Source organism: Planococcus citri, chromosome 1 (assembly GCF_950023065.1).
Source record: "Planococcus citri chromosome 1, ihPlaCitr1.1, whole genome shotgun sequence".
Lineage (NCBI taxonomy): Eukaryota > Metazoa > Arthropoda > Insecta > Hemiptera > Pseudococcidae > Planococcus > Planococcus citri.
The window spans coordinates 67,157,449-67,179,589 of NC_088677.1; the positions used below are offsets into that span (position 1 = coordinate 67,157,449).

At 33.5% G+C, this 22,141-nt stretch overlaps 2 protein-coding genes across 3 annotated transcripts; one reads left to right on the forward strand and one right to left on the reverse strand.

The window, feature by feature from the left end:
• The first annotated feature begins 1,878 nt into the window (after positions 1 to 1,878).
• On the forward strand, positions 1,879 to 8,476 carry mEFG1 (mitochondrial translation elongation factor G 1). The gene is made up of 15 exons (XM_065347301.1): positions 1,879 to 2,084; positions 2,324 to 2,482; positions 2,558 to 2,690; positions 2,757 to 2,961; positions 3,034 to 3,150; positions 3,232 to 3,350; positions 3,433 to 3,625; positions 3,711 to 3,882; positions 3,953 to 4,099; positions 4,185 to 4,379; positions 4,460 to 4,612; positions 4,734 to 4,974; positions 5,050 to 5,210; positions 7,437 to 7,627; positions 8,152 to 8,476. Exons 1-14 carry the CDS (start codon positions 2,016 to 2,018, stop codon positions 7,617 to 7,619), a joined length of 2,247 nt encoding a protein of 748 aa, XP_065203373.1. The 5' UTR covers positions 1,879 to 2,015; the 3' UTR covers positions 7,620 to 7,627; positions 8,152 to 8,476.
• Positions 8,044 to 14,812, reverse strand: LOC135833463 (3,4-dihydroxyphenylacetaldehyde synthase 2-like). 2 transcript variants are annotated; one of them, XM_065347303.1, is made up of 12 exons: positions 14,529 to 14,812; positions 13,642 to 13,810; positions 13,430 to 13,550; positions 10,000 to 10,113; positions 9,796 to 9,915; positions 9,591 to 9,720; positions 9,349 to 9,497; positions 9,157 to 9,268; positions 8,971 to 9,088; positions 8,804 to 8,900; positions 8,530 to 8,730; positions 8,044 to 8,385 (listed from the first exon to the last, which is right to left on the reverse strand). In XM_065347303.1, the coding sequence occupies exons 2-12, from the start codon at positions 13,725 to 13,727 to the stop codon at positions 8,128 to 8,130; spliced, it is 1,506 nt and encodes a 501-aa protein (XP_065203375.1). In that variant the 5' UTR covers positions 13,728 to 13,810; positions 14,529 to 14,812; the 3' UTR covers positions 8,044 to 8,127. The 2 variants fall into 2 exon arrangements, with proteins under 2 accessions (XP_065203375.1, XP_065203377.1); XM_065347305.1 differs by lacking the exon at positions 14,529 to 14,812 and adding an exon at positions 14,234 to 14,380.
• Between the last annotated feature and the right edge of the window lie 7,329 nt (positions 14,813 to 22,141).

Sequence of the window (22,141 nt, forward strand, 5' to 3'; positions counted from 1 at the left end):
ATTTCCAACTAGTACATCGATACGGAAAATCTGGACATCTTTTGGCACCGATTTTTTTTCTCTGGGTAATGATTTATTAAATCTTACCTCCTACAAATTGATGTCATGCGTACGATGTATGTAAGTGTGCAAATCGTTTGCAATTTTTTCCCCTCCGAAATTACGAATGTTGAATCATGCACTAAGTAGGTACCTACCCAATGAAGCTATTCTTGACGTACATTTCCGTGCTCATGTACTTAAATGTGAAAAGACTTGGTGAAATTCGTTGAAAATTTAAAAAATGATGTAGATTTTAGCGAGTTAATGACACATCTGGTGCATTTTGAAATAAAGAGATTTGAAAAATGTTTAAAATAAGATCTAGAATTACGAGAAAAATCCAATGTTTGGTTTAGGTACATTCGAAATATTTCATTTCAAAAATAATTTCGAACTGGACTAGCAATTAGCATGCTGAGTACTACGGATGAAAATCCCCCCTGAAAAATTTCAAGTTTTGAGTTGTAATTTGTCAAATTAAGAATTTTGAAGTCATTTTAGTGGAGTTTATGGATTTTCATTTGTTAATAAAATTCATCACCCGTAACTTCGAGCTCAGGACTGCGAAACTGAAATTGAAAACTGATAAAATTGAGAATTTAAATGAAAAAATTGAAACTGGAACTAAAACTTGCTGCAGAAATACAGAAAATTGAAATATTAAGACTGGAGCTATTTTTTTCTCAAAGTTTTATTACTGTTTTTATTGCTAATTCGGTTCGAATTTGTAATTTTATGTCTACAATATATATTCAAATCGTTTCTACAATCGGAGCTTCATAACTTCGTTCCATTTTGTAAAAAAAAATTTCTCAGGAAAAATAATATATAAGGATTTGAATTATTAGAAAAAGACCTGCGCTCAGGTAGGTGAAAGGTGACCGACCTCCTTCTATCTGGTAAGTGGGCAGCTCAAGTTGAGCACAGATTCAATTGTTTGCCTATTTTTTAAACTGAAGGGACTAGATCATGATTGTAGGTTCACTAGGTTGATTATTTTCAGATTTTCAATCAATTTAGAAAATCAATGATTTGACATTTGACATCAGTATGAAAAACTGAAACTGGTGTAAAAAAAAAACAAAACTTGAAAACTGAAATGAGCAAAAGTGAAACTGAAAAAAGCAAAACCGAATTTCAAGTAGTTCATTTCTTCCCAAAAAATTTCCAAAATATTACTAATTTGATAGAAAAGTAAGAAGAAAATGGTACTAAAACCGAAATGCTCTAACCAAAACTGAAATTAAAACTAAAACTACATAAAAACTGAAAACTAAAACTGAAAATATATACAAAATGTTACAAATTCAGCAAATTGCAAATTCAATTTAGTTTAGAAAATAAAATATATTCAGATTTCAGAGTCAGACAATTCTTTCCTTTTATTTTAAAAAATTAAATTTTTCCAAATCAGAAACAAATGAAACATTATTTTCAATTCAATTTTTAAAAAACAAATAAGAATAGAAAGGAAAGAAGAAAGTTGAAATTTTTATTATTGTGTTGAATTCTTCAATGTACAAAATGATCGAAAGCTGAACTACAAGTCTACAATAGTCAAATAGTGTCGTAACTCGTAAAACTACAATGAAATGTCAAACTTTGAAAGAAAATTTGAAAAAAAAATTCAAAAGGATTAAGTAATTAATTTAATTGGCAAAATGGCAAAAAGCAAAAACAAAAACGCTCTCCTTAGTCAGTCTTTTGCAATTATTTGCAATTTTTTAAAAAATATTTTGAGAAAAAGTTTTTTAACCAGTGCTGATAAAAATAAAAAATTAGCTACTGACTTATTTTGTATTTCCGAAAATGGCACCACTGAATCAACTCGTGTGTTTTATCTTTCTTTTACATTTTTTCAGCCTCCCAGGACCAATTTTCTGCAGAATTTTCGATCTTTTACCGGTGAAAAAGTTCGATTTATATCCATTTCAAGTGATTTAATCCTTCGTATTAACACGTGGTGCTCCAAAATGGTTTTGACGCAACATTTACCTAGACAATTTCGCCAATTTTTAAGAGCTAAAGACTTGTTATCAGTTGTAAGTACTTTCATCATACTTTTTTCAAGTTAGAAAATTTTGTTTAGAGGTTGTTCAGTTACTCATTTAATTGTGTAAATCAACCATCATGTAGTATATTTTGCTATTAAACTTATTCATTCATCTCAATACGGTGACAAAGCTGTTGATTGATTGATAGATAATCATAATTTTGAAAGTTCCACTTGTCGCAAGTGTTTCTATCTCCAAACGTTTTAATTTGATTTGATCATTTTCAGCAAAAAGAAAGCAGACGTTTCGTTGCCAAGAAGTTCACCGAACATAAAGAAAATGAACAAATTCGAAATATTGGTATATCTGCCCATATCGATTCCGGTAAAACAACACTTACCGAGAGAATTCTCTACTATACCGGCAGAATAAGTGAAATGCACGAGGTAATTGTATTTTATGCTAGGAATAGTGAGTATCTTATAAGATATTTTTGAAAGTATTACATGACTGTTGTGTAGGTAAAAGGTAAAGATAACGTTGGAGCTACGATGGACTCGATGGAATTAGAAAGACAACGAGGAATAACCATCCAATCAGCTGCTACTTACACACTTTGGAAAGATCACAATATTAATATCATCGATACTCCAGGTTATTTCGTATGATTTTTTAATAGTAAAGATTTACGAATCATATTCTAACGAAGTATTATTACAGGTCACGTTGATTTTACCGTAGAAGTAGAACGAGCTTTGAGAGTCTTGGATGGAGCAGTTTTAGTATTATGCGCCGTAGGCGGCGTTCAAAGTCAAACTCTGACTGTCAATAGGCAAATGAAGAGATACAATGTTCCTTGTTTAGCATTTATTAATAAATTAGATCGTTTAGGAGCTAATCACGAAAGAGTCATGAAACAAATAAGGTACGCAATTTGATCGTGATTTTGTGTATTTCCTTTACGGTTTTATAGTACGTATTTTATATTTTCATTTAGATCGAAAATGGGTCATAATGCAGCTTTTATCCAAATACCGATCGGTTTGGAAGGTGAAACTAAAGGCATTATTGATATTATTAAACAACAAGCTATGTATTTCGAAGGCGATTGCGGGTAAAATATTCTTACGTTTATTGTTCACATTTTTTAATTCATTGGTCACCTTTTTATGTATTTTTTTTTTTTATCCCACAGAGATATCGTACGATATGATGAGATCCCTCAAGAATACCGCGCCGAAGCTAAAGATAAAAAAAGTGAATTGATCGAACATGTTGCTAATGCAGATGAAAAATTGGGCGAAATGTTCTTAGGTTCGTAGTATAGAATAGATTACTTTTTCAAATTGGGTTACCTGATTATCATTTGAGGTGGTTTTTTGTTGCTTTTTTTCAGAGGAGAAAACACCTACTGAAAATGAATTAGTAGCTGCGATAAGACGATCGACACTTAAGCGTCAATTTGTCCCAGTTTTGGTTGGAACAGCGTTGAAAAATAAAGGTGTGCAGCCTTTACTCGATGCAGTATTGTATTACTTACCTTGTCCCCATGAAGTGGAAAATTATGCTCTCAAAGAGAATCCTACGACGTAAGTTGTTACTCGGTAGTTTGGTTGAATTTTTTTCTGTAATGTTATTGTGTTTATTGAGTACGATTTCTCGTTTTTTCTAAAGGAAAGAGACGGAAAAGGTAGTATTGAATCCTGCTAGGACTAAAGATAACCCATTCCTATCGTTGGCATTTAAACTAGAAGCTGGTCGTTTTGGTCAATTGACTTATATGCGTTGTTATCAAGGCGTTCTCTCCAAAGGAGAAACAATCTATAACGCTCGTACTGGAAAAAAGGTACGTAAAGGCGCAAATTTACCAACGTTTTATGAACTTCGTTACACAATATTTTTTTCCTCAATTTTAGATCAGAATTTCTCGATTAGTTCGATTACACGCCAACGAAATGGAAGACGTCGACGAAGTCAGAGCTGGCGATATTTTCGCTACGTTTGGTGTAGATTGTAGCAGCGGAGATACATTTGTGAGCGACAAAAGATTAGAACTGACGATGGTAATTTGGATTCTTCGAGTAGCATGTTATTTAACGAAGAAATATGACGAAATATGACGTAATCTAAAAAGAGTATATTTTATAGGAATCCATGTTCATTCCCGATCCTGTGCTTTCGATGTCAATCAAAGTAAACAATTCGAAAGACCGAGATAGTTTTGCTAAAGCTATTCAAAGGTTCACCAAAGAAGATCCTACTTTCCATTACAAATACGATGTCGAAAGCAGAGAAACAATTGTGTCTGGAATGGGTGAATTACATTTAGAAATTTACGCTCAAGTAAGCACCTGGCATCTACGTTTTTTCGACTTATTCTCCCCCTCCAAGCACCTATTTCTAAACAAACATCTATTTTTCAGCGCATGGAACGAGAATATAACTGTCCGGTTACGTTAGGTAAACCTAAAGTATCGTTCAGAGAAACCGTTTTAGCTCCCTGTGAATACGATTACTTCCATAAAAAGCAATCCGGTGGTGCTGGACAATACGCTCGAGTGATTGGAATTTTAGAAGTACGTTGGATTTTCTTTCAATCAACTTTTACCATCAACTCACGAGTTGTTGGTTTTCAAAGTATCACTTTCTATCCTCGAATCGATCACTACTTGTAACCGAACAATTACTTGTTTACAGCCTTTACCTGCGACTCACAACACTAAACTCGATTTCGTCGACGAAACCGTTGGTACAAATGTACCCGCATGCTACGTTCCTGCCATTATGAAAGAATTTATCCGTATGAGCGAAGTCGGAGGTCCGGTTACTGGAAGCAGAATATCCGGAGTACGATTCAGACTCCAAGATGGTGACAGCCATTGCGTAGATTCGTCCGATCTCGCTTTCCAACTTGCTACCGAAGGAGCTATGAAAGATCGTAAGAGATTTATCAACGAATAATCACGGTTTACGATTTAGAATTCGCGTTCTTATGCGAGGATTGATTTGATAGTATATAGGGATGCTAACTGGCAACTGTTGGAACCGATTATGACTGTAGAAGTTGTCGCGCCGGTCGAAAGTCAAGGTTCTGTCATGGGTATGGTCAGCAAGAGAAGTGGTATTATTGTGGCCAACGAACCCGGTCTGGAGTGGTTTACTATCGTCGCTGAAGTGAGTTTATTATAACGTGTACACTGTACATATGTAGTTTAACTTTGCGTTTATCTCTGCATTTAATTATTGTCCTTGTGAGGAAATCTCTTGGTTGCAAAGCTGACAAATCTTGCAGGTCACTATCAACTTCGAATCACCTGAAATTTCACTTACGAGAGAACTTTGTGAACTCATCAAGTTAGATCGAAAGAGCATGTCCTAAAACCCCGGTACTCAAAATTTCGAATGCTAAAGTTCAATTTTGGATTTTTTGGTGAATTTTTGAAAAATTCAGAAAAGCTGTTTAAGGGCGATTTTTATTTTTATTTTTTTTGAGCAAAGTGAACCAAAGTGATAAATTCCTTCAATTAGACATTTTAGATAGATCAGGGTAATTTGAACTTCCGCTCATTTCAAGGCTCGTGCTCGGTTACTTTTTAAATAACTAAGTTACTTTAGTTACTTTTCCAAAAATGTTGTTACTTAAGGTACTTTTTTTTTAAATTTCAAAAAACAAATTTTTTCCAAATCTTGGTCCTACTTTTTGAAGAAAAAAAGAAGAAAAGCAGATGATATCAAAAAATGAATAATTCACAACTTTTTAATCTTTTTTTCTAACCGGTCACATTTCCTTTTCAACGTTACAATTTGTATTACAAAACCCTGGTTTCGGTTAAAATTATTGTCAAAGTCGATTTGTGCCAAAAACAGCAAACAGTCATGACTTTTGTTAAAATTGCCAAAATGTGTAGTTTCTTGCAAAAATTTCCAAAAATGGTACTTTGTTTGCAAATAGAAATTTCAAATGACTTTTTTCCAAAATTGTCCAGAAAGTTTATTTTTTTGCCAAAAATTACCAAAAAGACTTGCTTTTTTGCTCTAAAACTGTCACATGCTTGTTTGTCAATATTTTCCTAGAAAAACCACCTGTTTTACCAAAAAGTTGCTAAAAAGTCTCACTTTTTTGAAAAAAAATGTGAAACAGTAATTTCCAAAAATCTCGTTTCTTACCAAAAAATTATAAAAAGTTCTCGGCTTTTTCAGATAAGTAAATAGAAAATCTTTCTTTATTACCAAAGATTGCCAAAAAGCTCAACTGTTTTGCTAAGAATTGTTTAAAAGTTCGACTATTTTTTTGACAAAAACTACAAAAACTTGTTGCTTTTTCGCAGATTGCTTTAAAAAAGCTGTGATTTTTTTTTGAAATTTTCTAAATCTTGCTTTTTTGAATGAAATTGACGACCTTGAAAACCATGAATGACACGCAGACGGTCAATGACCTTGAGAAACCATATAGACAGGAAGACAGACGGCCTTGAGAAACCAGACAGGCAGACAAACAAACTTGGAAGGGTATCAGGGTAGGTGAATAGGCCAGTGACCTCGAGAGGCACAACATGCAGACAGACGACCTAATGACCTTGAGAGACTAAACATGAATGCATGCGGGTCAATGACCTTAATACGCCCGACGACCTTGGGAAACCAGACAGACGGGTCAATGTCTTTCAGAGACTGAACACAGAAGGGTCAATGACCTTGAGAAACCAGACTGGCAGATAGGCAACCGTGAGAAGCCATTCAGGGAAAATCTGATCTAGAGAGTTCTGACAGGCGAGCCAATGACCTTGAGAGGCTGAACAGGTTTTTCTGTGGTCAGGAGGGAGAGGGAAGTGCTGTAACGTCGGGACTCAGTAGTTTAAAGGGTTTTTCAAAAAAGGAGAAGAAGGATGGCTGCTTGACTTCCGGACTGGGTGCTCTAATGGGCTCCAACAATGCTCTATTTCTTCAAGACAGTCCCTCTCCCCTCCTGAATTTGGCAAGGTGGGCGAAATCTATCTCTAATTCAAGGTCGTCATTTCTGACGTGTTCAGAAGTTCAAAAAATCAGTTCGAAAACTCAAGATTCGATTTTGAGACGTGGATGAACTGCTCCTTCAGTGAGCCAAATTTCAGCTTGATTAGAGGTGAGAGGTTGCATGATTGGTTGTGAAAACAAAATTTCTAAATTGCAATGGTGTACCTCAATTTTGAATTTTGAAGTGCTCAACTTTTTTTGAACAAAATTCAATTTCAATTCATTGTGCCAAGTCGAAGCAATTTGCCTTGAAGGATTCCTCAGCTTTGTTACTTACCTGAAAGATACCACCCTGATGTGATCTTCCTGTAGATTTCGTTTATTGTTTCGTGTAGAATTTTTTGATCCTTAGCTGCGGTGTAATTATGAACAATTATTATTTTTCAGATACCTTTAAATGAGATGTTCGGATTTGTCGGTGAACTTCGATCGAATACCCAAGGTAAAGGAGAATATACCATGGAATACGCGAGATATTCGCCGACCCCGTCTTCAAGGCAAGAGAAACTACATACCGAATACCTAGAAAGCTTAGAATTACAGACGCGACAACAAAAGAAGAAAAATTAAAAATGATGGTAAGTAAGTGATTTTTTTATCGAATGTTTTCAGCGATAATTCGGCACTATGTTCGTTTCTCGATTTATTCGTAGTTGATTGAATTCCGGTTACGTGCGAATTTTCTTATTCGATCGTTGAAATTTCAACTACGTTGTTTAATTTTTAATTTTATGAACAATATTGTTCACTTGCAAAGTGATCGAGATCGAATGAATCCGAAGAAGATGTGAAAAATTGCATCCGTGTAAATAAAATTCAAAGATTTATTTCAATGTCTACTAAAACCATGTTCCGGTTACCCCTCGGCATCGATTTTCGTCTTTTTGAAATATCGTTCACGTTTTCGAATCGTGATTCCGATTTATCTGGTTTTCGTTTTCATGGGATTCTTTCAAGAGGATGGGGTGGTTGGAATGAATAATTCGAGCTAAGGTTTATTGAAGAATGCAAATTTATTTACAACTTGATACAATGATACGTATAAGAATACTGAATATTTATTGCGTGAAAAAAATACTCAAACGTGTCCGTTTCCATTCAGGTTTGCACCATTTAAGGAATGGCCATTTAATTGGGGTTTACCACCATCCGCCAGTAACTCGTCAGCCTGTGATCTGATTTCGTTCCAGGCGAAATTAATATCAGCCTCTGTTGTCAATCTGCTACAAACTACAAAGCGTATTATGAGCTGTCCATTTACGGTCGCCACAATCGTGTAAATATTCCTTCTGAGCATTAGTCTATTGTGTAATTCTTCAGTTAGCTTGTTGTCGCCCTACACATCCCGGAAGAAAGTCATCGTATTAGATTCTATTCTAAATTTTCTCATCAATTGTGATACGAAATAAATGTTACTGTGTTGTTGATTTTTTTTTACAAATAAGTATTTTGATTTTTCAAATAATATGTTTAATAATACCTTTAATCTGAAACAAACTAGACCCAGTCTGGTTGGACAAGCTAACTCGAATCGGCTATCTTGATCGACCAATGAAGCGAATAAGTTGGCTAGATTTATGTGATGGCGAATGAACGCTTGGAGACCTTTTTTTCCATATGATTTCAACGTGAACCAGAGTTTCAAAGCTCGGAATCGTCTGCCCAAGGGGATTTGCCAGTTCTGTGGGTAATTTTAAAATATGAGAGTTGGTATCACGATTGGTTCGAGTTTAAGGGAAAGTGTAAATGCTTACCCTGTACTCTGGTGATTGCGTATTGACGTTTTCGTTGTCTTTTAAATAGATTCGTTCGATTGCTAACCCTTCAGAGAGATCGTTGGCATTTTTTAACCTGAAAAAAAAATTTAAGTTGAATGATCTGCGTGAATTAGATTATGAAATGTAACGATTTATGGTCTTACCAAAGAGCTGAGCAGTCGAAGTTTACCAAAAGCCATTTATGGGGATTGAAATTAAACGAATTTGCGTGCTCTACTCCATTTAAAAGGTGTTGACATTCGGGAAGCACTAAAGCGGCGCCTGTAACATAATCTCATTCGATAATTTGATCGAAAATTGATCGATTTGAAATCGAAAAGTATTTTTACCCGCGTAAGCAGCGTCTACGTGTAACCAAATATTATATTTCTCGCATAATGGTCCTATAACTTGAAGTTCATCCGAAGTACAAATACCAGTTGAACCTAGAGTAGCTACCATCTGGAAAAATGAACGAAAAAGTGAATTAAAACGAATAAAAAAGTGAAAAAAGGTGTTTTAAAAATGAATTTGTTTCTTACGTAACATGGAAATAAACCTTGGTTGCAATCATTTTCGAAAACTTGAATGAGAGTCTCTCTTAGCAATTTTCCATCTTCACCAGTTGGTAAAAGTCTCATTTTTATCGAACCCAATATTCCGGCTTTTTCTACACTGGAATTTGCCTGATCTGTAATTTTATTTTTTTTAATGTTATATTATTGAAGAAACCAGCAAAAAGTGGAGGGAAAGGGTAACCTATAGTATATGGGTGATTATTTACCTGAAGTATACGCTACCAATTTACCAGCTATTTCACTTTCACTCATTTCTGGGTGTAACTTTTTTATCCTTTTGATGGTTTTTGATTTAGCTACCAGTAAACATAAAAACGTCGTCTCGCTGGCTGATCCCTAAAATAATTTAAACGAGTTAATTCGGAAATACGTACTTGTATACTCGATTTATCGAAGACTACCATACATTACCTGTATTATTCCTCCTCCCGGACCAGACGAACAGTTTAGAAATTCCGATGGTAGATTGATCAGTTTTCCGAGCCAGTTCATCGTCATTACTTCCAACTCTGTGCAAGCTGGACTGGCTTGCTGGAAGGGTACATGATTTTTTAATTAGATATAATATGATGAAAAGGTAACTACGGTTTTATTCGAGGGTTGTGGAATTCTTACCCAATGAAGACCGATTATTCCTAGAGCAGCGCTTATGAGCTCTCCGATCATTGATGGGTAACAGGTTCCAGTTGGGAAAAATGCGTGGAATTGTGGAGATTGCCAATGAGTGATCTATAACGAGGTAATTTTCATTACAACGATTTATCAGCGTTGATGATCGCTTCAATTAATTTATAAAAATATACTATGCGTAATTGTAATTTGGTGGTAGGGTCAAGAATGCGGGGAGGGATTGGAGTATATTGGCATTGTGATTGCTTGAATTTTAATTTGCTGGTGCAGTTGATAGATGATAAAATTAGATTGTAAAATTAATTATTGGTAGTAATTGCTTCATTTTATGCTTTTAATTCCGTATTATGAACTTATGTAATTATCAATTTTCATTATTATTTATTTATTTCTGAAAAGGTGAGTTATTCTATCCTATCTCATCGTAAATTATGACCATTTCGATGAAATGGTGAACTAACATTATTTTCAGGGGAATTATTCTTATTTCGTATGACTAATTCATTCTTGAAACAAATAATTCGATTCTTTGTGAAACAAATTGTGATGCTTATGATCGAACTGCGTCATTAGTCATTAATTAACAAATTTTCATTTTCATTCGGGTACTTTACTTCTCTAAAGTTGATGTTTATTTTTCTGTACAAATGAAATTGAACTTTGAAAATTTCATGTTGAAAAAAATTTTGTTCAAAAAAATGATGAGACTTTTTCTCATTTGCAAAAATTTCTTTCATCTTTTCAGTAGGAGCTGAGCTAGCGGTCTTCAAAATTGAATCATTTTTGAAAGAAAAAACGTATTTTTTTGTCATTTTTGATAGGGAAGATTACCTGTGCAGAACTCTGTCGCCTCCCCTCCCCCTTGGTTCGATTCCAGTTTCTGAGCTTCCGTGACCCGTTGACTTTGAATTGAAGATTAAAGACCAACTTCACACTAATTCGAGCCAAAAATAATGTGATGTCGGTTCATGAAATTTTGCTCAAATTTTTTCACAATTTTTACCTATTTGCGATTGAAAAAATCGAGATTGAACTTTTTTCGCTGAAAGTTTGTCTTTCATCTTAATGAGAACAAAAGTTGAAAATTATTAGACTATTTAAAAAGTGAAAAAATCACTTCTGAAGACCTTTTTCGAAATTCTAATCAATAAATTTATTTTCAAAATGGATTTCCTACGCCATTAGGGGGAAGAGGGCGAAAAAAGTATCAAATTTCGGTCAATCTTTTGAAAAAAATGTCAAAAATCGGGAATCGATTCATTTTCTCTTCAAGTGCCTTTAAACATGGTCAAAATACCGAAAAATTTGTCAAAAATGAGATTGGTCAAGTAGCTGATATTTTTCAAATAACATTTTCAGGTGTAATAAACGATTTCAGGAACTCAAAGGAACTCGATTTCTTGAAAATACTCCAAACGAAAAAACAAATCATTACAAAAAATTTTATGGGCTGATGTAACCTCGCAATTCATTTTTTTAGTCGTACTTCAGTTTTCTGCGAACTTTGATACTTACTTTTGGGAATTGTAATTCTGAAAAAAAAGTTCAGAGTCCAATTTTTCAGCGAAGATCGAAAAATCGTTGAAAAAATTACCATAAATGACCGAAAAATACCAACGTTAGGAAAATTGAATTAGGACTGAAAAAAAAATACCTACAAAGTTTTACGAGTTCAGTCTCATTAATTTTTTTTTTCAAAATTTGCGTTGGATGTCTTACTTTAGGTATTTTAAAATTTTCCAGGGCTCTAAATTTTGTGAAAAAACAGTTGAAAAGTTCACTTTTGCTGACTTTTTGTCCACCTGACTTGAAAAAAAAAGATTTGAAATGCTATATAAGCTCTCTTAGTCAGTTTCCAAAGTGCTATTTTTGTGAAGGTAATTTCCCAGTGTTCGTGATGGAAATTGTTTTTTTCGAAATTATACCCAATTCATAATTTTCTAAATCGCGTATTTATTTAAGCAGAATAAAATCTCCATAATTAGTTAAAATTAAACTGGTTTTTAATCCATTTTTTAGGGAAAGAGAAAATAATAAGCTTTTGCCCTACAATTTTTGCATTCGAAGTGATTTTTCCATTTTCAAAAATTATAACTTTTTTCATCAACTTTTTCCAATGTTTTTTATTACGTTTTCAGAAACCTCTTCTCAGCTCTCGAAATGTATCGAATTCAATTCTCAAAATTTTCAAGTCTCGTCGCCCTGTTTTCTCAAAAAATTTAAAACTCAGAGTAATAACAAAATTTTGAATTGAAAAAATAAACCAGTCTACTTTTCCGCTACCTTTTCCCTGCTTTCTAACAGATTTTCAAAAACCTCCCTTCAGCTTATAAAAAAGACTCAAAATCCCTGAAAATTTCTAGACCCTCAATCTTTGCTTTCTTTTTCTACGGCAAAAATTTGGAGCTTGAATTACAGGGACAAATCCAATGAAAAAGAAAAATGAGCAATTTGTTGTGACTTTGTCCCAAATTGAAAAATTGAAACAATTTTGCACATTTTTTCCCACTGTTCTATTGAAATTTCATCTAAATTCAGCATTTTTTCAACTAAATCCTAAAATGAAATGATAACTTTGCATGTTTTTAGAATACCTACCTAAATTTTTAAGCAATTTTTGTTTTGAAATTGAAAAATTCGTCACAAAACATTTTTTTAAAAAAAATATCTGCTGGTTTATTTTTGATTTTTCAAAGCTTTTTATTTCTAATTTTTTTTTTTGAAAATCCAAAACAATTTTTTCTTTTTTTATCATTTTTTTTCAAGGAATTTACACATTTTTTCTAAAGAATGACGCTTAAAATGAGTTTTTGAAAAAGCAGCATTCAATTTTTTTCATAATTTTTTCGTTTTTTATGAAATTTTTTAAAAGTTGACACAAAAGTTCAATACATATTTTTAGGTTTCTCATTGAATCAAATAAAACTGTTATCATGTTCAAAGTTTCTGATCATTTTTTCAGAAAACGAATTCTTTAAATTAGTATTTTGATGAGCTGATTAAAAACATTTTTTTTTTTTTTTTTGGTAAATTGAATAAGATAATCACTTTTTAGAACGTTGAAATTTTTCAACAAACAGAAAACTGAATTTTTAATACGTAATGACATATCTATAAATTCGTACTTGAATATACCTAATTTTGAAAATTTTTCCCACATTTTTGAAAATATTTCAAAAAAATTTTTTTGTGCTCTTGAAAAAGAGGTGAAAATAAAAAAATTGCCACTAATCTCTCTTGGTAAAAATATTTGTAGGTATCAGAATGAATCAGTGAGAATAAAAAAGGAACCAAGTCCAAACTTTTGGATTCATTTACCTATTTTTTAAAAAAATTTCATAACATGAAAATCTACTGGAATTTGTCCGTCAGAAAACAGCAGGAAAAATTAAAATTTATCGCCATATCGACTTACCCCTGGCATGATATGTTTATCAAAATCCTCCATTAACTTGGTCCATGGCTCTCCTTCTTCAGGTATTTCATCTGGAATCAACTCGCTTAAATATCCCGGTTGCACATCTGGTAATACCGATCTATAAGTTTAAATATCCCATTAATGAACCATTCGTAGAACCATTCAAGCTGGAGAATCATTTCCACGTACTAATAAACACAAATTCTCACCTTTCTCGAATCGTATCTACGTAATTAGCCACATAATCGATGGCAGCGTATCCAAATTCTCTAAATGTTTTCGAATCTAAATCCATCTTTACCCAAAATCCGCACTAGGTAAACTGAGAAGAAAATCGTAATCGTAAATATAGTCCTCTAACACGATCGATCTGTTACACTGTCGAAAAACAAAATCAACATTTTGAACACATCTGTTTTGGAAAATTACATACTTATTTTACGCGAGAAAAAACTCGATAAACGTGTTGATTGAGGTATTTATCTCGCATATAAAATGCCTGATTAGAAACTGGGTAGTACATTGTACCCTGGCTTTCATTAACAAATTATGAGTTATCTCTATTCATTTCGATGATTGGAAAAGCCAAAAGTGCTGTAGGTACTTATGGTTTATTAGGTATGACAAATTTATCAGAAGTACATTTTGCATGTTTAAATGGTTAATTATTTCACTTATTATTCGTAAAACTTTCTCTAAATGGGATTTTCCAGTTAATTTGGGTTTTTTAGATAGACATATTTTTTCATATTTGAGATTGAATTTTTTGAATTAAAAAAAAAAAAAAAAAAACGTACCTACCTATGTAAATTTATTTATTCACTTGTGATTATTTTTTTTTTTAATTTAAAATTCGCCAAATTTTATTTCACTGAATTGATCATTTTTATTTTTTATTACAGAATATTCCGATCGAACGACGAAATGAAGAGCACCACACGAACATCGAATTTGGAATCTACGTCTTTACGAACTAACGATGAAGAATACATCTTTCGCGCTGACAAGTACGTCGATGGTACATATAATACACGAGTATATCGATCGGTTCGATAAATAAATAAAAAATTATATTCTCAACAATAATCGAACTTACCCGACACCTAGTCTCAGGCAGGAATAGACAGGTAAATGCTGATGGCTTCTCTGGTCGCACGCAGGACGATTAAAACGCACGATCGAGTAATGTTTCAAACCACTACTAAATTTTAACCAAAGATACGAATTTCACCGACATGCACCGTACCTCTAAAATAATTATCTCACCAATAAAGAGTCATGCTTGTTATACACTCACGTGTGGTATACAATGAATTAGCTGACTGATGATATAATACACACATAGTGATCTTTTATAATAACCATAATAAAAAACCGAGCTATTTAAATATTTATTAAGTAGACACAGAGGTACTGGTACTGGGTGTTGCGAAATATATTTATCTTTTTTTCTTTTTTGTTGATACTCGAAATTAGAGACGAAATTTTGAAACGCATTCAAGGTCGTAACAGCTCACGAGTGTTTTTCGTCGTCAAGTTGGTAGTAGTTTGCTCCTTTGTAGGAGGAAAACACCGCAGATGGGGGGTTTTTCGCGTTTGCAAAGGCCATCTGCGCGTTGTAATCTCGCCCCCCACTACCCACTATCTTCTCTGTCTTCGGAAATACGATGTGAATTTTCGTTTCGCGACGCGAAATTCGGATCGTCGTATTTTTAATTCGCTGCTAAACTAAATTTTATTGACATTTTTGTAATTTTACGACGTACTTAAAATTCGTTGCTGAAATGAGAAACCACAATGATACACGATATAAGTATCATTTTACGAATTTTTTTACTTCATTTTATTCTTTCCAAGTAGGTATATCCAGTCGGTGGAAATTTTAATCCGCCGGCCAAACAAGCGACTGATTTAATGCTCGCGTTACAATTTAACGTATAATATTACAAACGTATATATTTTTTTTTTCAAAATAAATTTTATAAATTTCGCGAAAATTAATCAGTGGGGGATTCGCGATCGTAAAATGTAAAAAATTACCAATTACTCGAATCGTGTTGATTTTCTCATCGTGTGACGTTATTGCAACAGTATACGAAATTTATGAATTAATTTATGCATTATTCGATCATAATCCCGAGCTCCAAAATTCAAAAAAAATATTTCCTCCAATGACCTTGCGATAGATTTCAATTTTAAGAAGTTTTTATTTTTATTCGATGCGCGCGATCTAATACAAGTTTTTCATTTTATATTCGGTAAACAAAAAAATTAACGTGATGCGGCGATATTTTTTTTTTCTTCAAAGCAATTTTATTCGTACAAAGTTAAGGTCGCCAATTGGTTGGATATTTTATTTCCCCGTTGTTGTCTCGATCGAATGTGATCAATTGTCTAGTACAGATTTGTGGCGGTACGCGCTACGTGTCTCCTTGACATTGGACTAATTTGATCATTTTGTTTAAGGTTTCCGGTCCTCTCTGTGGTGACTAGACAGATGATTACGTACACGCTAGACAATACAGAATACACCAGCTTGAAGTCGGCCCGCGTTACCATCTCAAGAATCAAGATGATGACGGTAAGATATCTGTGACGTATTTTTTTCACGTTAAACAAGGTCTGTACAACGTCGAGTTTTGATTTTTACGATGCTGATTTTGGTCTACGAAGTAACATTTTGATAAATGTGCGAGTTGCATATGCTATCATTGTTGACTGTGATGAGTGGCGAGAATTTGCCATCTTGGTGATTGAAACCAAGTACGAATTCTATACTATTGGTTCATCTTGACTAGGAAAACTGGATTTTTCAAGTTTTCATGACCTTGGAAATCTTTACGTCACCTTTTAGGTCCTCTTAAGTGGGCTGGGCGAGTTTAAATTTTAGACGTAGAGTCAGTAGATGCTGCATACGTCGTACATATAAGTATTTCGTAAGAGAACTATCCTAAAATTTGACGAATTAAAGCGGAAAGCTGAAATTAGTATTTAATGATAGGTTCAATTTTCGATCACCCTGTGACTCGAAGTGTGTTAACATTTTTCGTTATAAGCACGCGGCAGCTTATAGACGTTGTTTTTTTCGCATGCTAAGTAATAATGACGCGTATAAATTCGTATTATGTTTACCAAAAATCACAGGAAACATATCTTGCTGTAGGTTATCAGATGGGAAATTTTGTGTACTGTAAAATTGAACTTTCGAGTTTTGTTTTTGTTTTGAATGAAACTGGAATTAAAGAACATGAATGTGTTGGAAGGTTTTTTCATTCTGAAAAATGAAGACAGTTTTTTAGACCTGGGCTGACCCATGACCAGGATAAAATTTTCAGGTCAGGACTAGACTATACTAGACTAGACTGACGTACATAAAAGATGAGAAAATTGAACAGAATGACTGGACCAGACTTTTTGAAAGCTCCAAACAAAGACCTTGATTTGGAGTGACCGCAAAACCTAAGCAGTCCTACATGCCTGGCTTTTACTGTAGGTATATTTATGTATGCTCTAAGCACCTGAAGTTGATATGTGTTTTTAAGAACAATATCAACTTCAGGTGCTCATAAAATTAATGAAAAGTGATATGATACCTACATGATGAAATTATCGATATATCGATGTATCAATGTGGATCCAACTTGATCTTTAATAAAAAAATTCGCATTGAATTAAATAAAAAATTTTAATTCAATTAATCAGCTATTTCAAAAATACCTAGCGAAAATTTCAACAACGTATAAACAATACATACATAGAACGATGATAAGTTAACGTTTACAGTACGAAAGTTTCAAGAGGAATAACCTCAAACGTAAAGAGTTGGAAAGTTCAACGAAAACAAACTTAAAAATAATAATGAGGGTATGGTGCCCTAATATCGACCACCAGCCGATTTCGGCCCCAAATGCCTAGACTTCCGCGGAAAAAATATTTCCTAGTGTATTTTTCACAGACAAATCGATTTTGACCAAAATAAAAGCTCTAAAGCAAAAATTCGCGAAGTTATTCACAAAAAACGTTTTTGAGAAGTCAAAAAAAAGTTAAAAAGAGTCTCCTAAATTCGACCACCACAGCTTATCATTATGCAATTTTTTTTATCTGCCTTTATCCATCAGTTATGCCAAAAGAACCTAAAACAAGGCAAAAATAGTCCCTTTCTGTGGGTGGCGTTATTCAAACGACCGAAATGGCCAAATCTGGATCAAGTGTACGAAGTGCCTTTCCAGTACTCACGAGGTCTGCGATACCGCTGTTGAGGAGGCCTCAAATAAAAAAAAAGTGTGCTCGTATTGTTTAAATTAATTTTAATCTTTGTGGTAAATTGCTTTAATTAATTTGAACTCGTTTTGTCAATTAAAATCGTTTTTTTTCCATAATCACATAGTCCTTTTTATCCATTTTATAGGTGGTCGATATTAGGAGCACTTTTTTTCAGTATCTAAATTTCGCACTTTTCAGAAAATCGATCGGCAAACATCAAACGAAAAAAAATTGCGAGTTCAAATTTTGGGGGGTAAAACTAGAATAATTGGCGGTCATTTTGAGCCATCAATGGGGTTTCTACATAAATTTGGGGCTGAGTAAATTGAAAAATCAAAATGGTGGTCGATATTCGGGTACCTTACCTTATAACCACGTATTTTTCATATTCGCAAAATCGCGTAATAAACAAATATTTTGCTTCCTGGTGCAGCCAAGATTATCTACTCGACAATTTTATTCACGCGACGAATCAAAAAACTAATAAGAAATTTCTAGAATAAAATTTCGCGTAGAATTTAGGTATGACATACTTAATAATATTTGGTGCATAGATATTGTAGAATCGTATATGTACATACATATATCATAACAAAAAGAATGCTTAAAATTACAATAAATTGGGTGTAGAGCCTAAATTCTAAACTATAGTGAATTAAATGAAGGATAAATAATATTAGTACTTAACTCTAGAAGTGGGGTGCAAAGTGTGTAAAACTTATTGATTAATTTAAAATATTTTGTGCAGTGTGCAATGTCTACATACCTATCTAATATCAGGAGCACCAGTATTTGATGAAGTCAACTTTCTTAGACCTACAATAGAGGCCATTAAGAATGGTGGTATATTTTTCACAGAAGCAGCACGCCTTTTCATTTTTCTTAGATGATAAATATTTGTTCTTAACAACTATTCAATGGCCAAAGTTAACTTCTGAGTAAGTATATGGACATCCCATCTTCGATTTCATTTTTGCCAGCTCAAATTCCATGGTTCTTACACGTTTAAGCAAAACCTGTCTAAGGATCTCTGGCTCATCAGCATATTTGTGTTCCGAATACAACTTAAATTTCATCAGCTTAACTTCAAACATTTTCATGTTTTCAATAACGGTAAGACGGACAATCTTCAACTCACCTGTACATTCATATTTGAAGCTGGCCCCTATCAATTCTTTCATTTCGGCTTCCAAGATTTCTACCTGTTTGGTCATGGCACCACTCATATTGATGTTCAATCTACCAGCTCTATCTTCATCTCCAATGAGTGGCTGTTCAGTCAAGGTGACCAACTTGAATTCTTTTTTCTCACCACCCAAGATTTCCGCAGGTTCACTTTTAACTTGACCAGTGATCGAGTTCATGTTCAATTGTGAAAGCTCCCTTTCTAAGGTTTTCAACCACTCATTCTCAACAGGACTATTGATCTTTGATTCATCAGCATTCTCACATATCACGTTGAATTTCAATTTTAAGAGCTGAGATTCCAACATTTCTGCCTCCTTGGTCTGGGCGTTTAATTCACATGCTTCAGCTCCTGGACTGCTCATATGAAACCGCATTTGTTCCTTTCCTTCTTTGTCCAGTTTCACACAAATTGTAGAATTCTGAGATTCTGTGGCTAATGTCTTTAACAATTCTTGGTGTAATTCGGGTTTGGTATCCATTGTCAAAAATTGTTTATGATGGTCACAATTTTTCCACAGTTTATAAAGTGTTAAACAATTGCACAACTTCGCAAAAAAAACACGGCTTATCAGAACACAACAACACACGTTAGATCAGAACAGTAAGCAGAACACTGTGTCGCACGTTAGATCAGAACAGCGAGCAAATACTGGATATGCCAATAGTATTCTTCCAACTGATACGAGCTTCAACTCTGTGGAATACAGTGCTAATTTAATATTTGCAAGTCTGTCATTTCAAAATTATAATCAACTTCAAAATTCATTTCAACTTGAAGTAAAATCTATAGAGATTACTGCTGTAAGTACGTATGGACTTTGCATACATTTGTATATAAAGTACATATTATGGTGGAAGTAAAACCATCTGGACTGGTTTTATATTAGCAGCCCACATTGATGTTAAAAATTTAACTAATTTCAAATGTTATCATATAAAAGTAGAAAACAAATTGCAAAATATGATGTCTAGAGAATTTGTCAATAACGTTTTCTAATTATTGTTATACCCTTTGCAATATCAAGTTTTATACTGAACTATAGTCTTATCAAGGGACTGGATAAGTCACCTTGTGTACTTTTGTAATTTACAAAAGGATCGGTAATTTTCACAAAATCCAATCCAACTACATATGATGAAATCCTATGTTATCCTCTCGATTAAATTATGTATATTGGCATAGTGTCCTCTTAATTGACATCTGGTGCTTTGTGAGAATAAATTGGATAAAGCAAAATTTGTCATTTTCCCTCACCCCACGCCTCACCTTACACATCTACCAAAAAAATACCTCCAGATTCGAATTCTACGACCTCGAAAACATATCAATTGACTTGTTACACATTGATGACTTGATGAGGGTGGAATCCTAATTATTGCCGTTTCGGGGGGTCAGGGCCCACTGGGGGGATTGGATTGAGGCCAACACTATTAGGAAAGGGATCTGGGGCACCTATAGAAATGATTCCCAGTTGAAATTTTCCAAAAAAAAAAAAAAATGATTTTTGTTTTTCAAAATAATGCATAAGTATCAAAATTTACCCTTTTTTTGATGATTACCGGCCCACCTTTTTTCAAAATATTTTTGTGCCCGTTCAAATCCAAAATTTTATTCAGCGATTACTCGTTGAGAAATTGAAACATGTTCATAGCTAGAAAATCAAAAAATTCATTAAAGACTTCTGAACACTTTGAAACCGTCATCAATCAACTCGATCTTTCGGGGCCCGTTTTTTTTACCCTCTCTAGTTCCCCCCCCCCCCAAGAATTTTCTGAAAAATAAGTAACCAAAGTCATGAATCGATTTGAAAACCAATTTAACCCTTCAATTTAAAATTGGGAATGTCTTATTTCAATTTCCTAAATGAACGCAACCCGAGAGACAGTATTTGAGATTTTGCGTCAACCTAAGTCATGTTGCCATGAAAATCCGAGACCATTTTTGAGGTTCTGCTGACGAGGAAGGCACAAAAGTGATCGTAGCGCCTTCAGTTTTAGAGATTGGCAATTTTTTCAGAGAACGTTTTTTGTTCGTCTCAAAAAATTATGTCAGAATCCATGGTTAAAAATTTGATTTTCGAAAATTCGTATACTCCTTCCCCTTCAATTTCCAGATTCGGCTCATTGCAGAAGAACTAAATATCCGCTGCGAGTTGTTCTTCTAACAACACGTAGGCGAAGTTTTGTTCAGATTGGCGATTATCACCTCTGTGCCTTCCCTCGATGAACAGTTGAAAATTTGCAAATCGCTTATTTTTAGGTAAATTCATGTTTTGAAATTTTTTCTTCTGACATGAATCAGACCAAAATATCGAACGATATAATTTTTGAAACTGGTGGAATTAAAGTAATATAGATCTATATTCTATATTACTTTAGGTGGAATCATTGATTTTTTACTCAATGGGTGGAATATTTTGAAACCCATGAAGTAGATACCAATTTTTGGTCCTTATCGCCAATTTAAAAAAAATTGAGAAAAATAGCCAAAAACTTGACAAATTTCATCATCGCTCTGCGATGTTTTTTTTTTCAAATTATCTTTTCACAGAAGTCAAAGAGTCTGCAATTTTGTTGAAATTTGACTGATTACCAATTGATTGTTCCTAATTCAAGTAATGAGTTCAGTCCCATCGTTTATTCATTTTTTAAACCTGAACGTTATGCCCACTCAGCTCCAACCAGTGCCCAATACATGGTCAAAATCTCAACTTTAAAACACTACCTACTAAAATCATTTAAATTTTAAATCTCTACGAAAAGACGATATTTCAGTGAAATTTGCCAAAAATGCATGAGGAAGTGTTGAAATTATAATATAAATTTTAAAAAAGCAATAAAATCACACATATGTACCAGAAGGTGATGAAATTTCAATAAAGGTTACTTCAGATGCATGGAAAGTGTTGAAAACATGTTAAATCATTCAAAAAAGCTCTGTAATCTCAAGAAAGTCACCAAAAGTAGTAAAATTTCAGTCGTTGTAATTCTCTTCAAATTTTACAAGTATATACGCATTAAAAACATCCTAAATCTCAAAAAATAAAATAAAATAATGGAATTTCTGTAAAATTTGCCAAAAATGCATAAAAAAGTGTTAAAACGTATCAAAATGATGCATAAATAATTATATTAAACACTCAAAAAATCATCAAAATCTCTCAAAATTACCAAAAAGTACTTAAGTAATAAAAATTTCTTCAATTTTAACAAAATTCAGCAACAATTCCATCGTTTGACGCTTCTTCGTGCTTTTTT